This window comes from Rhipicephalus microplus, chromosome 9 (genome assembly GCF_043290135.1).
Source record: "Rhipicephalus microplus isolate Deutch F79 chromosome 9, USDA_Rmic, whole genome shotgun sequence".
In the NCBI taxonomy this organism is placed as follows: domain Eukaryota; kingdom Metazoa; phylum Arthropoda; class Arachnida; order Ixodida; family Ixodidae; genus Rhipicephalus; species Rhipicephalus microplus.
The window spans coordinates 65,667,770-65,680,868 of record NC_134708.1 but is presented as its reverse complement, the minus strand read 5'-3'; the positions used below and the strand labels follow the sequence as shown (position 1 = coordinate 65,680,868).

Here is a 13,099-nt window from a genome sequence, read left to right as displayed (position 1 = left end):
TGTGTAAATTGCTAGCATGCGCACGTCTGACCGGAGCGTATAGAAAACGCTCAGCTAGGAGTGCATTAGGTACAAACTGCAAAGGCACCTTCTCGCATTAGGTAAATCTTGTATTAGGCTTGCAGAATACATTTACGTTTTTTTGTTTAGTCTATCGGTCCACCTAATGTGATTTGTGCTCAGGCAGGAGCCCCTGGCAAGGTCCCGTTGCAAAAATATGTTATGCACCATTCACTGCAACATGACGTTTTAAGAAAATCTCAGCCAATATTTTTTTTTCAACAAAATTTTTTATTGAAGCAGAAAATGCATGAAAAGTTTCTGTTACCATGATTACGGAGCAGGAGGTTCCCCGTAAATGCACGAACTTCCTTCTTTGCCCTCGATACCCACTCTGAGTATGGCTCGCAACAGAAAGCCCCGATTTGAGGTGCCTTCTCTTTAGGTCAATAATTTTCTAGCCACGCAGCCAATTCACACATTGTGCACAGTATCTACAACGCGTGGGCTACGCAATGCACTTGTCTTGCTTTTAACTCCTAAGACCGGTGACTGAGCGGCCGTACTTATAACGGCTTGACGTGCCTGAAAGCGTTCAAACCCAACATCTGGACTTCCGGACGCAGGTTCTCCACCTTCCAGGATCTCCTGGACCCTGTGGCGGTGTCTACCACCTTCGGTCCAAACCTCTTCGCGGCGCACGATGGTCCCTTGCGTGGGCGATGGTTCGGCAGCAGCCGCAACGCATGGACAGTGCGGGGCGTAAGGAGTGGGCCACTCGCCTGGAACACCAGCTCCGCAAGGGCCGCACCAGTACGGGTAGCCTTGTGGTGACCATGGATCCATGGGGTCTCCGAAGTAACTGTTCAAGGTTCAAGGTAAAGCTGTCACTAATAATTGTTGGCTTGTATATCACAAAATAATGGTAAGATTGTGAGTGACACTGTAGTGGAGTACTCTGAAAATGACGACAGCATGGTTTTTGTTGCAGGCATCTAACTTAAAGCACGCAAACCTCAAGCATTTCACCTCCATTGAAATGCAGCAGGAACCGCCGGGATTTAATCACGCTGCGATCGGGTAAGCAATCATCATAACCCCTGTCCTACCGTGTCGGCTAAACACAATTTGTCGCAGCTCAATATTGGTTCGTCAAGAAGCACATGACAGAAAGCAACACTACCTTTATAAGGCCAGAACTTAGTCTGCGTACGCACGCTGCACATTTCGGCTACATTCGATGTACTAATTTCTCGGCTACATACATACTAAAAAGAGTTAACTACTACATCGCTCTTATAACTACATTCTGTTAACATGTAAAAGTTGCTAGCTATACGCGTTTCAGTGGGCACCTGCACTGAGAAATAAACATGCTTACACTCATAGGACAAGTTTGCACGAACTCAAATATCAGTTATTAGTAATGTATAAGGGCTTAACCATATGTGATCCTGAAGCCTTCCATAACAATAAGCTTCGATGCGATATGAAATGTATTAGTATTTTTCTCTCTTCCACGTGACATATGGCGCAAGAAGAGTGTAGATGTAAGCCCTACGAACTGATCTTATTTCATAAATTATAGAGCCCCACTCTAAATAGAATGGTATCAGTTTAAGCATGATTGTTTCGGAGACGACAGTCACTCTCGATTTCGGAGCGCTATTGTTTCTCATGATCGACGGTGTTTTTACTGACACTATGCTACACTGCTGCCACCACTTACTCAAGGAAAGCGTCCTCGGGGGGTGGATAGTAGACCGGCCCACACACATCGAAAGGTCCGTAGCCTTCGCCGTAGTACTGTTCCCCATCACCTGGTGGTGGATGTATCAACCGGGGGTCCCACGGGGCATACGGGGACCGACTCTGGTCTCGAGTCTCTACCACTTTCGTCGACGTGGTCTCTTCAATGGCGAGGGGCCTCTGCGAAGCATGGCGGCCTTTGCCTCGTCTACCACGCTTGCTTCGAGCAAACACCTTCCTCGGCTTTCGTCTGGTCACCATATGTTCTTCATCGTAGGTTTCTTCCTCTTCGTCCAATTCGTCGTCGTAGTAGACGCCTCGATTGCGCCTGCGACCGCGAAGTGGACGCTGCCTGCCTCGCCTCGTTGGTGTGTCAGGGCGGTCGTCACTCTGCGGCGTTTTGCGCTTGTCGCACCACAAACTTCTACGGCTCACTTCGGGACGATCCCGCGGTCTGGAATCTTCGCATGCCATGCATTGGTTGCTACTCTCCCGAGCGGCGATGCAGACTTCGCATGGCGGCTGGGAGATGGCCTGAGTTTGCGGCTGTTGCAGCTGCTGCTGCTGTTGCTGCTCGGCTTCGAGAACATCGAGCAGAGCTTTGGCCAGGTCGGTGACGTTGAAACCTTGAATTGCACTGTCGCTTTCGCGTTTCTTGCTTCTCCTCTTGGACGACCTTTCCTTGGAACCTTTCCTCGTAGTGGACTCTGCTGCTGCAGTGGACGCTGTGGTACCTGCTGGCTCGTTCGGCTCAGCGGCACTCCAACGCTCCTCTGTGCCCTCCGCCGTGGTGGCCTTTGTGAAGTCGGCCGGCTTCGTGCCGCCGTCAGCTTCGACCTTCGAAGCAGACTCGCTGGCAGTCGCTTCTTTGGTAGCAGCAGTGTCTCGACGTCGCTCGGCTTTGCTCATCTTTTCTGAGAACGTCTCGAAATAAGAGTCCTCCTTTGCCCATTTCTTGTCCTTGCCGCTTCCACCTTTCTTGCTCAGCGAAGGCCTTCGCCGCCTCCTGGATCCTACGGAAAGTAAACGTACACTTATGGTAACGTAATTAAAAAGAAAACTGCGCTAACTTTATTCCTGGCAATACGCACCTACTCCAACAGCCCTCTCTCTCGAACTTCACCTTAATCAACATAAGCCGTTCGCTAAAGAAATTACAGAACGCTGATAAAGTGCCACAGAACGAAAACACGCGACAATCACAAAAAGTATTTAACTGAAGACGTTGTCATGCTTTGGTGTTGCTGCATGATTACATGTAATTATTATACGGCCTGATAAATTGAAGGAACTTCTGAACGATCACGTGCGGTGAAATATATTTACTAATAACTTTTAACCTTAACGTACAAATTAGTTTAACATATTTGTTCGTGAAGAGGGGACTTCGAATCAGCGATCGGGCAAGTTAGATACTAAATTCGTCAACACGTAGACAAAAAAAATAAAGAAGCTCGTCGTGTCTAAAATTGGCCGGCTCAAACACCAAGTCGTCTCGTGTCCATGGTGCAATGCACGTGCCCAGCCCGAGTCGCCTCTTAAGCACGCTGTGATCCAGAAATCTACACGCTGTTGCTTCCACTCCAGCTTCGGTCCTCTAGCTGTCGCTGGTCTTGCATGGCTCAGCAATGTAGAGGGACCGGCTAAAGTCGTTATTCCTTTCTCTGCAAATGTGACACTCCACCCCAAAATGGTTAATTCAAAAAATGGACGGTTATCAGGCACTGAAATAAGTTTAGGCACAAGGATGGGAAATCAAATTACGCTGTACCTCTAGACCTGGTCGAAGAACTGTCGTGGTCTTTTCGCGATTTCCTCTTATTGATGCTCCCGGCCAGGGCTTCAGCGTCGGCCATAAATCTGTCAGTGTCTCCGAACAGCTGGTCGGCGTCCACCTCCGCCTGCAGTCGAAGCCGTGGTCCTTTATTAAAACGTGGAAAACGCAGGTACCGACAAGAACTGATCCTGGTATTTTCCCCCAAACGCTTCTATGTGAGCCATCGGCGTCAGCTGTTTGTAGATACGTTCATACGTGCACGCACCAGTGCTCTATGCTCGGGACCAAACTGCCACATAGACTGGCGAATTCTGAATAATAACAATAATAATAATGATAATATTAATAATAATAATAATAATAATGATAATAATATGTAAAGGTTTACACCCTAAAAACTAGATATGAGAGATGCCGCAGTGGAGGGTTACATAAATTTTTACCATCTGGTGTTCCTTAACGAGCACTGACAGGGCTCAGTACACCGCGGGAATCCCATTCCGCCTCCATCGAAATGCGACCACCATGGCCGGAATCGAACCCGCGACCTTTGGGCCAGCAGCCGGGCCCCCTAGCCACTGATTCATCGAGCTGGACACTTTTGAATACTCAGTGTATTTAGAAGAAGTTGCTAACTATTCAGAGTACCCAGTACTCTGCTATGGGAGAGCTGAAAACCGTCCCGTGGGCGTCACATTTGCCGAGACCACATCGAACAAAATAAGCGCTTACCACGTATACATATATTCGACAGCACTGTTATGTCTCGGTGCAACAATAATGGACCCACCGAAAGCTTCGAAAGACGTGCTTTTTGAGGCTTGTACAAAGTCCTGCTTTGTGCTCACAAGTACAAAAAATTTTATTCCTCCACCTCCCTTAGTTTTGTGAATGCCAGAAGACGTTAATTAAGGTGCGTTATCGATCTATCTATCTATCTATCTATCTATCTAGCTAGCTAGCTAGCTAGCTCTTAGTATTCTCACACCCTTTCACGACTTCATGATGTCTATCTTGACACTTGGGTGCCCACCGCCTCTAAAACGGCCCCGCCGGCCTAAAATACCCTCCGACTCCAAAATTTACGGTTTGAATTTGGCATTGCAAGTTATTGATTGATATATGGGTTTTAACGTCCCAACACCACCATATGAATATGAGAGACGCCGTAATGGAGGGCTCCGGAAATTTCGACCATCTGGGGTTCTTTGACGTGCACCCAAATCTGAGCACACAGGCCTACAACATTTCCACCTCCATCAGAAATGCAGCCGCCGCAGCCAGGATTCGATCCGGCAACCTGCGGGTCAGCAGCCGAGTACCTTTGCCACTAGACCACCGCGGCGGGGCTGGCACTACAAGTTAACACGTACGCATTGCCTAACCAGTGGAAAACTCGAGTGCCTCCCAAATAAAGGGCAGTGGTAAATTTCCATAAGGCGTTGTTCCAACAGTCCGTCTAGTTCCATTAACATATTAACGAGGAGGCTGTCCACTACGAGAAAATTGAAATATGTGCAGTCGGTACAGGCACGTCTCACACCACGCGTGGGTTCCTTGTACAGCGGCACATGTAGCAACATTGTCACGCGGTAATGTTGTGAAGTTTTCGCAGGCCAGCTGTCATTTCAGATTAATGCTTGCACGCAGTAGACCAACACTACAAACCAATCCACAGTATCATTGGTCTATAGCTAACTCCCTCAAGAGACGACTCACTCCGATCGAGCATCGAGTCCAAGTCAGTAAATTTTTACGTTGAGGCCGAGACAGCCCGGTTGAGAAATTTGAGTCAGTCTGAGTCCATGCGAGCCCAGTTGAGAAAATTTTAGCGAGTCTGAGCTCTAGTGAGCCCTTAAGCGTAATATAATATTCTGTGAATCAAGGTGAGTTCTTCACTTTTATATTGAAACTTGAGATCACTACAAGGGTCAGGCCGCCGCGGTGGTCAAGTGGCTAAAGTACTCGGCTGCTGACCGCAGGTCGCGGGATCGAATCCCGGCTGTGACGGCTGCAGTTCCGATGGAAGTGGAAATGTTGTAGGCCCGTGTGCTCAGATTTGGGTGCACGTTAAAGAACCCCAGGTGGTCGAAATTTCCTAAGCCCTCCACTACGGCGTCTCTCATAATCATATGGCGGTTCAGGGACGTTAAACCCCACTAATAAATCAATCAATCAATCACTACAAGGGTCACGTGCACCGCGCTTGTCTGCCACCGCCGGTGTCCGTAACCACTATCTTACGAAATAAGGAAAAAATTTGTAAATGAAACATTAAGGACACAACGGGATTCAAACCCGTGTCCCCTGCGTGCCAGCCCAATATTCTACCACAAAGTTATGCCGGTTTTTGAAATCTCGTTGCAAAGATGCCTTGAGAGCAAAGGATCAACCAGGCGTCACATTATGCGGATTGCGTAACGAGTGGGTATGCACCATCCCATTAAAAAATCTTGTTCTTGTTGACCTATTAACTATACCGCATATCCACTTCAGGCCATAATTGGTTATCGCCGTCAGCTGTACTGCATGAATAACTTGCACGAAATTTCTTGCAAGTGTGTAGCGGCTGCCAGGCTTTTTCGAAGAATGACGATTGGGGGCATAGTGAATATAAGCCTACTACCCAACAGTTATTTATGGCGAATTGGGTACCCTGCAAGTGTCCTTGTAGCAGTTATCCAAATAGTTACAATAGGCTTTAAAAAGCCGCTCTTCCAGCTTCCACTGTGACAGTCCTGCGCGTTCCGCGCTGGCCTGGCGGTTTTTTTTATGCCAACCTATGGTAATAACCATTCAACTTATCATTCCAGCTATCCTTATGTCGCATCACATTTTTACTCATGTTTACTAGCGGACACTTCCATGAAGCAGAGTTCATCCGCTTGTTCAATATTTATTTATCGGAGGCATGAGCTACTAGCTTGCGAGGTGCCTTAATTTTTTCCTCACAACACGCGTTTGTTTTACGGGAAGTTCTGGATATAATCATATCTTGCATTCCGAAACTATAAAGCTCTCAAGAGCGTTGGCCACTAACGGCAGCGTCTGCTTGCTGTCAAACCAGGGACGTGGCCAGAGGGTGGCACAGTGCACACGTGCCCCTGCGAATGATGATTAGGATGATGATGATGATGATGATGATTATTATCCTCTTGCATTGCTGGCACTCGCCCACAGAGGGGGATCGCCCAAGAACCGGGAGGCAGGATGTTTGGGTTAGTTGATTATGTATTTCAAAGCATCCAATGGAGTTTCAGTAAAACACAAAAACAAATCGTAAATGTATGAAAACGCAACACGAGCTAGCGGTCGGGCAGTCATAAAGTCTCGGAACAAAAAAAATAATAGTAATAATTGACTATGGGACATGCTTGCCCTAAGTCACGCTCGCCTACCCATAGGTGCCCTTTGAATGCCAAAGATGTGAGCCCCCCCCCCCCCTCTTCGAAACCAAATTTCTGTCAACGTCACTAAGGAAGCATAGCCATCTTCGAAATTCAACCCGCGAAACCATGCCCAAGGCATCTACCTCTTCGCTCCGGCATCTTACAATCTAACAGTAGAAAACAATCTGTTGGGGCACACGGGCCATGCACAAGCGTTTCATGCCGCACTGACCTTACTGTCGGGTTCCGCACTGAAGTCCACATCGAAATCGCTCCGGGGGTCCGGCTCACCAAAGAAGGTCCGGACGTCGGGGTCGTCCTGGTAGATCGAACGGGACCGCTCACGCCTACGCACCTTCTCGTCGGCCATGATAACCTGAAAGACTCTCTCGACAGGTCCACTTCTCTACGGGGTCCTCCAACTTAGCAAAGGGACACGCGCGCTTGATGATTATGATGGTGGTGGCGTCTATGTATGATTCACACCCACTTTGAGGGATTTGCCAAGAAACTATTAATTTATAAGCAAAAGTGATCACATTAGAATTGAATAGTTCGGGATTTTTCTTGCTCTTCAGCGCTGTGTCATTCCCACTGCTGGTCAAACTTTACGGAAGCGTTACACCCACTTTACGGAAAATACTTTACGGAATCTTGGCACTCACTACGTTTCCGTGAACTAACATGCGAATTTATGCTACCCCTCACTTTATTTGTTCTTCTTTTTGATGATGATGATTGATATGACTGAGTGTGTTGTAATAAGTAGGCATCTGAACCCCTCACTCGTTGTGTCTCTCAGATTTTTTGAAACCTATAGCGCGATTCTACTATTATGCCATTCGTCATTACATGCGTGACGGTGATCTCGCATTACATGACATTAGTATAGAGGTTTCTTTCTTCTTCAATTTTCATTTTTTTTTGGGGGGGGGGGGGCGGGGAGGGTAGTGCTGTTTAGTAGAGCACCAGCTCGCCACGCAGCAGCCCTGGCTTCTGTTGCAACTCGAGTCATTTCTTTGTTTGCAGCTATTTCGATTTTTTTTCTCTCAGCAAACGCAGATATTTAGATGCGAAGCATCTTATGAGAGAGCTTGATCCGGTGGCGACCACGCTCTACTGCGCATGCGCATCACCTCCCCTTATCTCTCATCTCTTACGCTCCCCGTCTCTAGCCTCGCAACGCCGACGCAATCAGCATCCGCTAGCTTACGCTCGCTGCCCTCTCTCTCTCCTCTAGGCATCTCTCGCGGCGGTGTTTACACTTCCATTGCGCATCCGCGTTCGCTCCCCGATCTCTCGGCTCTCATTGCCAACGCAGGTAGCGTGTGCTGACGAGTTCCTTAATTGAAAAAAAAAAAACAACGACTGCTTGCACTGCACAACCGTTCACCGGTGGCCACCCCGTATATATAGGCACTGGATCTTGACCTTCACCGTAGCGCTGGTGGGAGATTTCTCCTGTGCGTTGTTTAACAATAAAAATGTGCAGTCCAGGTTTTTCTCCTGCGCCACGTCACGATCAGCGCCAGCGTCAACGTCGCCATCAGTGCAAACATTAGCGCCCGGTGCTTTGCATCTGCACATGGTTCCCTTTAGCGGGAGATAGTGTAGTTTTTGTTCCTTTTCAACGACACCGACGCCTTCACGCTGATTTTCGCAGCGTGAGCTGGTTGACGCTTTCGCATAAAGAACGACACCATCCGTTGGCGCAATCTCATGCGGTTTATTCTTATGGACTGTTCCAACAACCCCAATGGCACTGATTATTGACAACACGTTGCCGCAACGTTGAAAACGTTATTTCACGTCACACCCGTTGCTTACGCGTCATGGGGGCATGACGTGCCATTAGAGTAATTGAGGCCGAGCTACTAGCGCCATTCTTTCGCTTCGCCTCCATCGAAAATGCAGCCACCGCAGCCAGGATTCGATCCCACGACCTGCGAGTCAGCAACCGTGTACCTTAGCCACTAGACCACATGTAGCTCACGGTTCATGTAGATGCGAGCGGGAGTTCTTCATTTGGCGACATGTTTGCTTAAATAATCTGCTGACACGACAAAGCCTGCTCATTAGTGGGGTCTCCACCGTGTGGAAATTGCGCTGCAGGGTCAGCAGGTGCTTTTCCGCTGGCCCTCGGGTTTGTGCTCTTTCTCCATGGTTGTCTTCCTTTTTTTCGTTGATATTGGGCTCTAAAAAAATACAGCGACTTATACAGCGGACGTCGTTATCCCGTATGTCTTTGTGTGAAAGTACAGCTGGTAGAAGCAAAATTAGGTTCGGCAACGATCGAGCTGCTAGTACAATAGTACGTCACTATTTGGCGCATGCTTCACGGGGTCGAACGTCATCTTTTTGTCGTCCTTCTTCTTTTATTAGCCTGGCAACGACATCCTTGCTTACATTAAAGCCAGCTTTTCGTCAGGATTTTACTGAGCTTGGTGATTTGTCAGTACACGTGTACAACAAAGGCAGGGCTATGAAGCTTTTGCTTCAACAAAGAATGCCGTTTACTGAAACTAAATGCAGGAAGCAACCCCTGGAGCTTCTCTGGTCACCTGTGTGCCAGAGAAGGTATGGCAGAAAGCCAGAAGGCGTTCGGCGAAAGAAAAAGGCCAAAAAAGGTCGAGTCAAAGCGTCGTTAGGAGGTTCTAAACAGGTCGCGCGTTTCGGAAACAGCATTCCCCATAGGAGCAAACGGCTCAAAAGTGACTGCCAGCCATTTGCGCAGCCTGGTGAAGCTATTGGTAGTTAAAGTAATTCACGCTTACGAAGGGATCTCTGCGCATGCCAGATGCGAAGAGAAAAAGCTTGTCACTGTCGGCAAAGACATTTCTTATACGAATCACTCAGAACGTGCCTCATTTAGTCGGCGTTGTCGGGAGCTCTGTAGGAGTGACACGAAGTCGTGTTTAGCGCCTCGGGAGACGGCGCGTCATTTACCTCCAGCGAATGAGACGTAAATTCTCAGAAACTGCAGCTTGCTTCACTGTGAGTGCTGTTGATGTCTTGACAATTAATGTGAATATTTGTAGTGCGTTTCACACACAGCGTCTAATGCATGCGCTACCGACGAAATCTCTATAGTGTTTTCATATATATGTATTATTCCGCGCGTTGTGTGGAGCTTCTTCTTCTATTACCTGTGACGCTTTCGACAAACAATAACTGTTCTTTGTCATTAACAGCCATATATTTAGCTAGAAAACACAAGATTACATGAAATCAACTTTTTTGTGTGTGTTTCTTGCTTTGCTTATTGTATCATGCGCTCGAAAACTTGAGTTGAGGTGTCCTTACCACTGCTCGCAAAGGCGTATCACGCCACTTATACGAAGACAAATATGTTGACACCTATGACCATCTGTCAAGCAATAAGGCGGGTTCATTGACATAGAAGCGTCAGATGCAGCCTAGTATAAAATCGCATGACGCATAAATATACGTTTTTTTGTATGCGACTCAATACTTTCGGGTTGCGAAACATGACATATAACTTCGCTAGCCTTCGCGAGACGCCCTTCTATGTGTGGAACAGCGTAATTGAAAAGTTGATATAGACTTTCGAAAAAGAATAACTCTCGTAAATGTATACTCAGTGTCATTTCCTCTGTATCTTTAACGAATACTATAGCGCGACAAAAACGTTAATGAGGAGAGAAAAGACAGACAGGCACAGGTTCCCATTTTAACCATTAATTATCGGAGAAGTGCTTGTAAACATTGCTTTGATATAATATAAATCTTGCCTTTCCACAGAGACCAGCGCTCACGGGAAATCATGAGAGTGTTCTGCATGTCACTAGAAGGTGGCAAGTCAGCCTTCATTGGCACTATGGGGTGCAGAAGTGACCATAACTCATGGGTAGCTTGCGTCACGTTCACGTCTCATCGGTCGCATATGCTGTTGTTGTTTCTTTGGTCACCTTTCATATCGCGATGGTTTGTTTTCTTAGTTTTTCCAGTTTCTATTTGTTTTTTCTTCGCTTCTTTTCGGAATAAAATTTAGGTTGCGAGCAGCGCTGTAGTATATCTTTCATTCTCGTTTTTGTCGCGCTAGTATCCGTTCGTTTAGGAACACTAAACAGATCTGCCTAGTGTTCCTTTTTTGTGACAAGCGGATATTCTACCACACAACCTCGCGTCTGCTGGAGTGATCAGTGAGAATAACTCTCCCTGTTTTGAAATGCAGTGAAAGTAACTTTCATGCTTTATAAACACACGCGTCCTGTGTACATTCTTCACAATACAACTTAAAATATTGCAGTAGTAACGTGCGATACAAGCGTACATCGGGCATCAGAACCTGTGATTATCATAACGACTTCATGGTTAAAAAACCGGTCACCCACTACACAAAGCACACACGTTACTGCGCGTATTCCCTTAACGCCGCATAGTGGTTGCATAGCAAGTCCGAAAAGATTTCATGCACTTTGTGTTTCAAGTACGCACTACAGGGACAGCATATCGCTATCGCGTTCAGCTCTTAAAAGACGAAGCTCACAGATTATCTAATCTGCCGTTATATAAAGACAGAGCATGTGGACACGATCACAAGAAGAAGGTCGTGACACCTCAACGCTGCGAATATGTGAATATTTGATTAAAATAAAACGTCACAGAATTTTCAACCTGTCTACAATGAGTCAGGACAACACACCATTTTGTGGTGCTCTGACTTTGATATTTCGTCTGTGTATGAACGCCCAGTGTTTTTCGAAACAATTTGCAGCAGTTTCATTTATTTTTTCACTCTTGGGTCGATGTTTTTTTTTTTCAGGGGCTAAGCTCCTTTTATTCTAACCTTGTCACTAGTCACGTGTAACCGAGAGAAGACGAGAGGAGAAAGAAGGCAAAACAATTTGATGACCATTTCTCGTCTCATATTCTAGATGGCGTTACTCTGCCACGACTCTCCGAAGTGCCACTGCTCCGATTAGCTGCTGCGCGCGCTTTGCCTGACTGCGCGGAGAACGAGTGCTTCTCTTAGTTTCCTGGATAGTTCCCGTACGTGGCGAATTGTTGGTTTAGGCAAGAACGAAGCAGAGCGACGGGCGCGTTGACAAAACTTGCACTGGGCTTCCTTGGCTTGCGTCTCGTCGGTGTTACCCGCACGCCATATGCATTCTCGAACGTGATGAACACATGCATGGACGGACAGACACACGGACGGATGGATGGACGCTTCGCCCCACATATCATTCACTCCGTGGATATGCTGTGATTTTTTTATTTTGTTTACACGCAGTGAGGAAATCAAACTAATGGAAGGTTAAGTTGCTGCATGAGAGGATTGACGGATTCACGTTCTACTGCCTCTCCACGGGACCCATGTTCCGATACACCTCTGGCGCTGCGTGCTTTACTGCTTTATTTTTTTTATTCTTTTTTGTAAAAGTCCTCTTGAAGCGCACAGGGTTTCCTGAGACGGGCATGAACCTCGCACTTGGGTCCACGAAAACACATCTACCGCTGTAGACACGCAATAAGAAAGAAATGCGGTGTACAACATCTCGTCAGAAAAGCGGCTGATGCACGCATACACTGTGGCTAGATTTGGTTGGATTAAGGCAACTACAAAGCTCTGTACACCACTCGTCCGTCGAGATCCCGCTGGTTTACGTGAAACTAAGCCTTTGGCGACTAACTCGTGGGTAACAACATGCGGGAATCCTTGTTTATATCGAGTAGACGGATTGGTGGTGTTTGTTCAAGTGTATAGGCAAACGTATCTGTATGCGTGAATTGCTTTACCACCGCGAGAGCAGATTAATCCTCCGCAAACATTGTTCAGGGAAGCTAGTGAAGAAGACAAGAAACTTTTTTTAAGCATTAACAACGTACCTTGATGAGGCGGGCAGGTAGAAGAGGATTGGTAACAAAGGAAGAATGGGAGGAAGATTACCATTTAGGTATAATTAAACCGGAGCACCAAACCCTTCCGCCAGTTTGCTAATGCAGGAACGCGGACTTGTATAAATAAAACACGCGCACGGCAGTGTGCTTTCCTGGATATAAAATTCACACGCAGATGAGCGGCGCACTTTACCTGCCATACACTGAGAAAAACAGTCTTAGTGTTTTCATTAAACGCACTAATTAAGCATTAATGATTATTTCAGAACGTCCACTGCGTGAGGAAGCTTATGAAGGTTATAATTGCTGGGGTCTTACGAGC

The 13,099-nt window shown here is 47.0% G+C and overlaps 1 protein-coding gene across 1 annotated transcript; it reads right to left on the bottom strand.

Annotated features, from left to right (window-relative positions):
* Positions 1 to 358: 358 nt before the first annotated feature.
* On the bottom strand, positions 359 to 3,813 carry LOC142771361 (uncharacterized). The gene is made up of 3 exons (XM_075872834.1): positions 3,521 to 3,813; positions 1,730 to 2,762; positions 359 to 862 (listed from the first exon to the last, which is right to left on the bottom strand). Exons 1-3 carry the CDS (start codon positions 3,603 to 3,605, stop codon positions 475 to 477), a joined length of 1,506 nt encoding a protein of 501 aa, XP_075728949.1. The 5' UTR covers positions 3,606 to 3,813; the 3' UTR covers positions 359 to 474.
* Between the last annotated feature and the right edge of the window lie 9,286 nt (positions 3,814 to 13,099).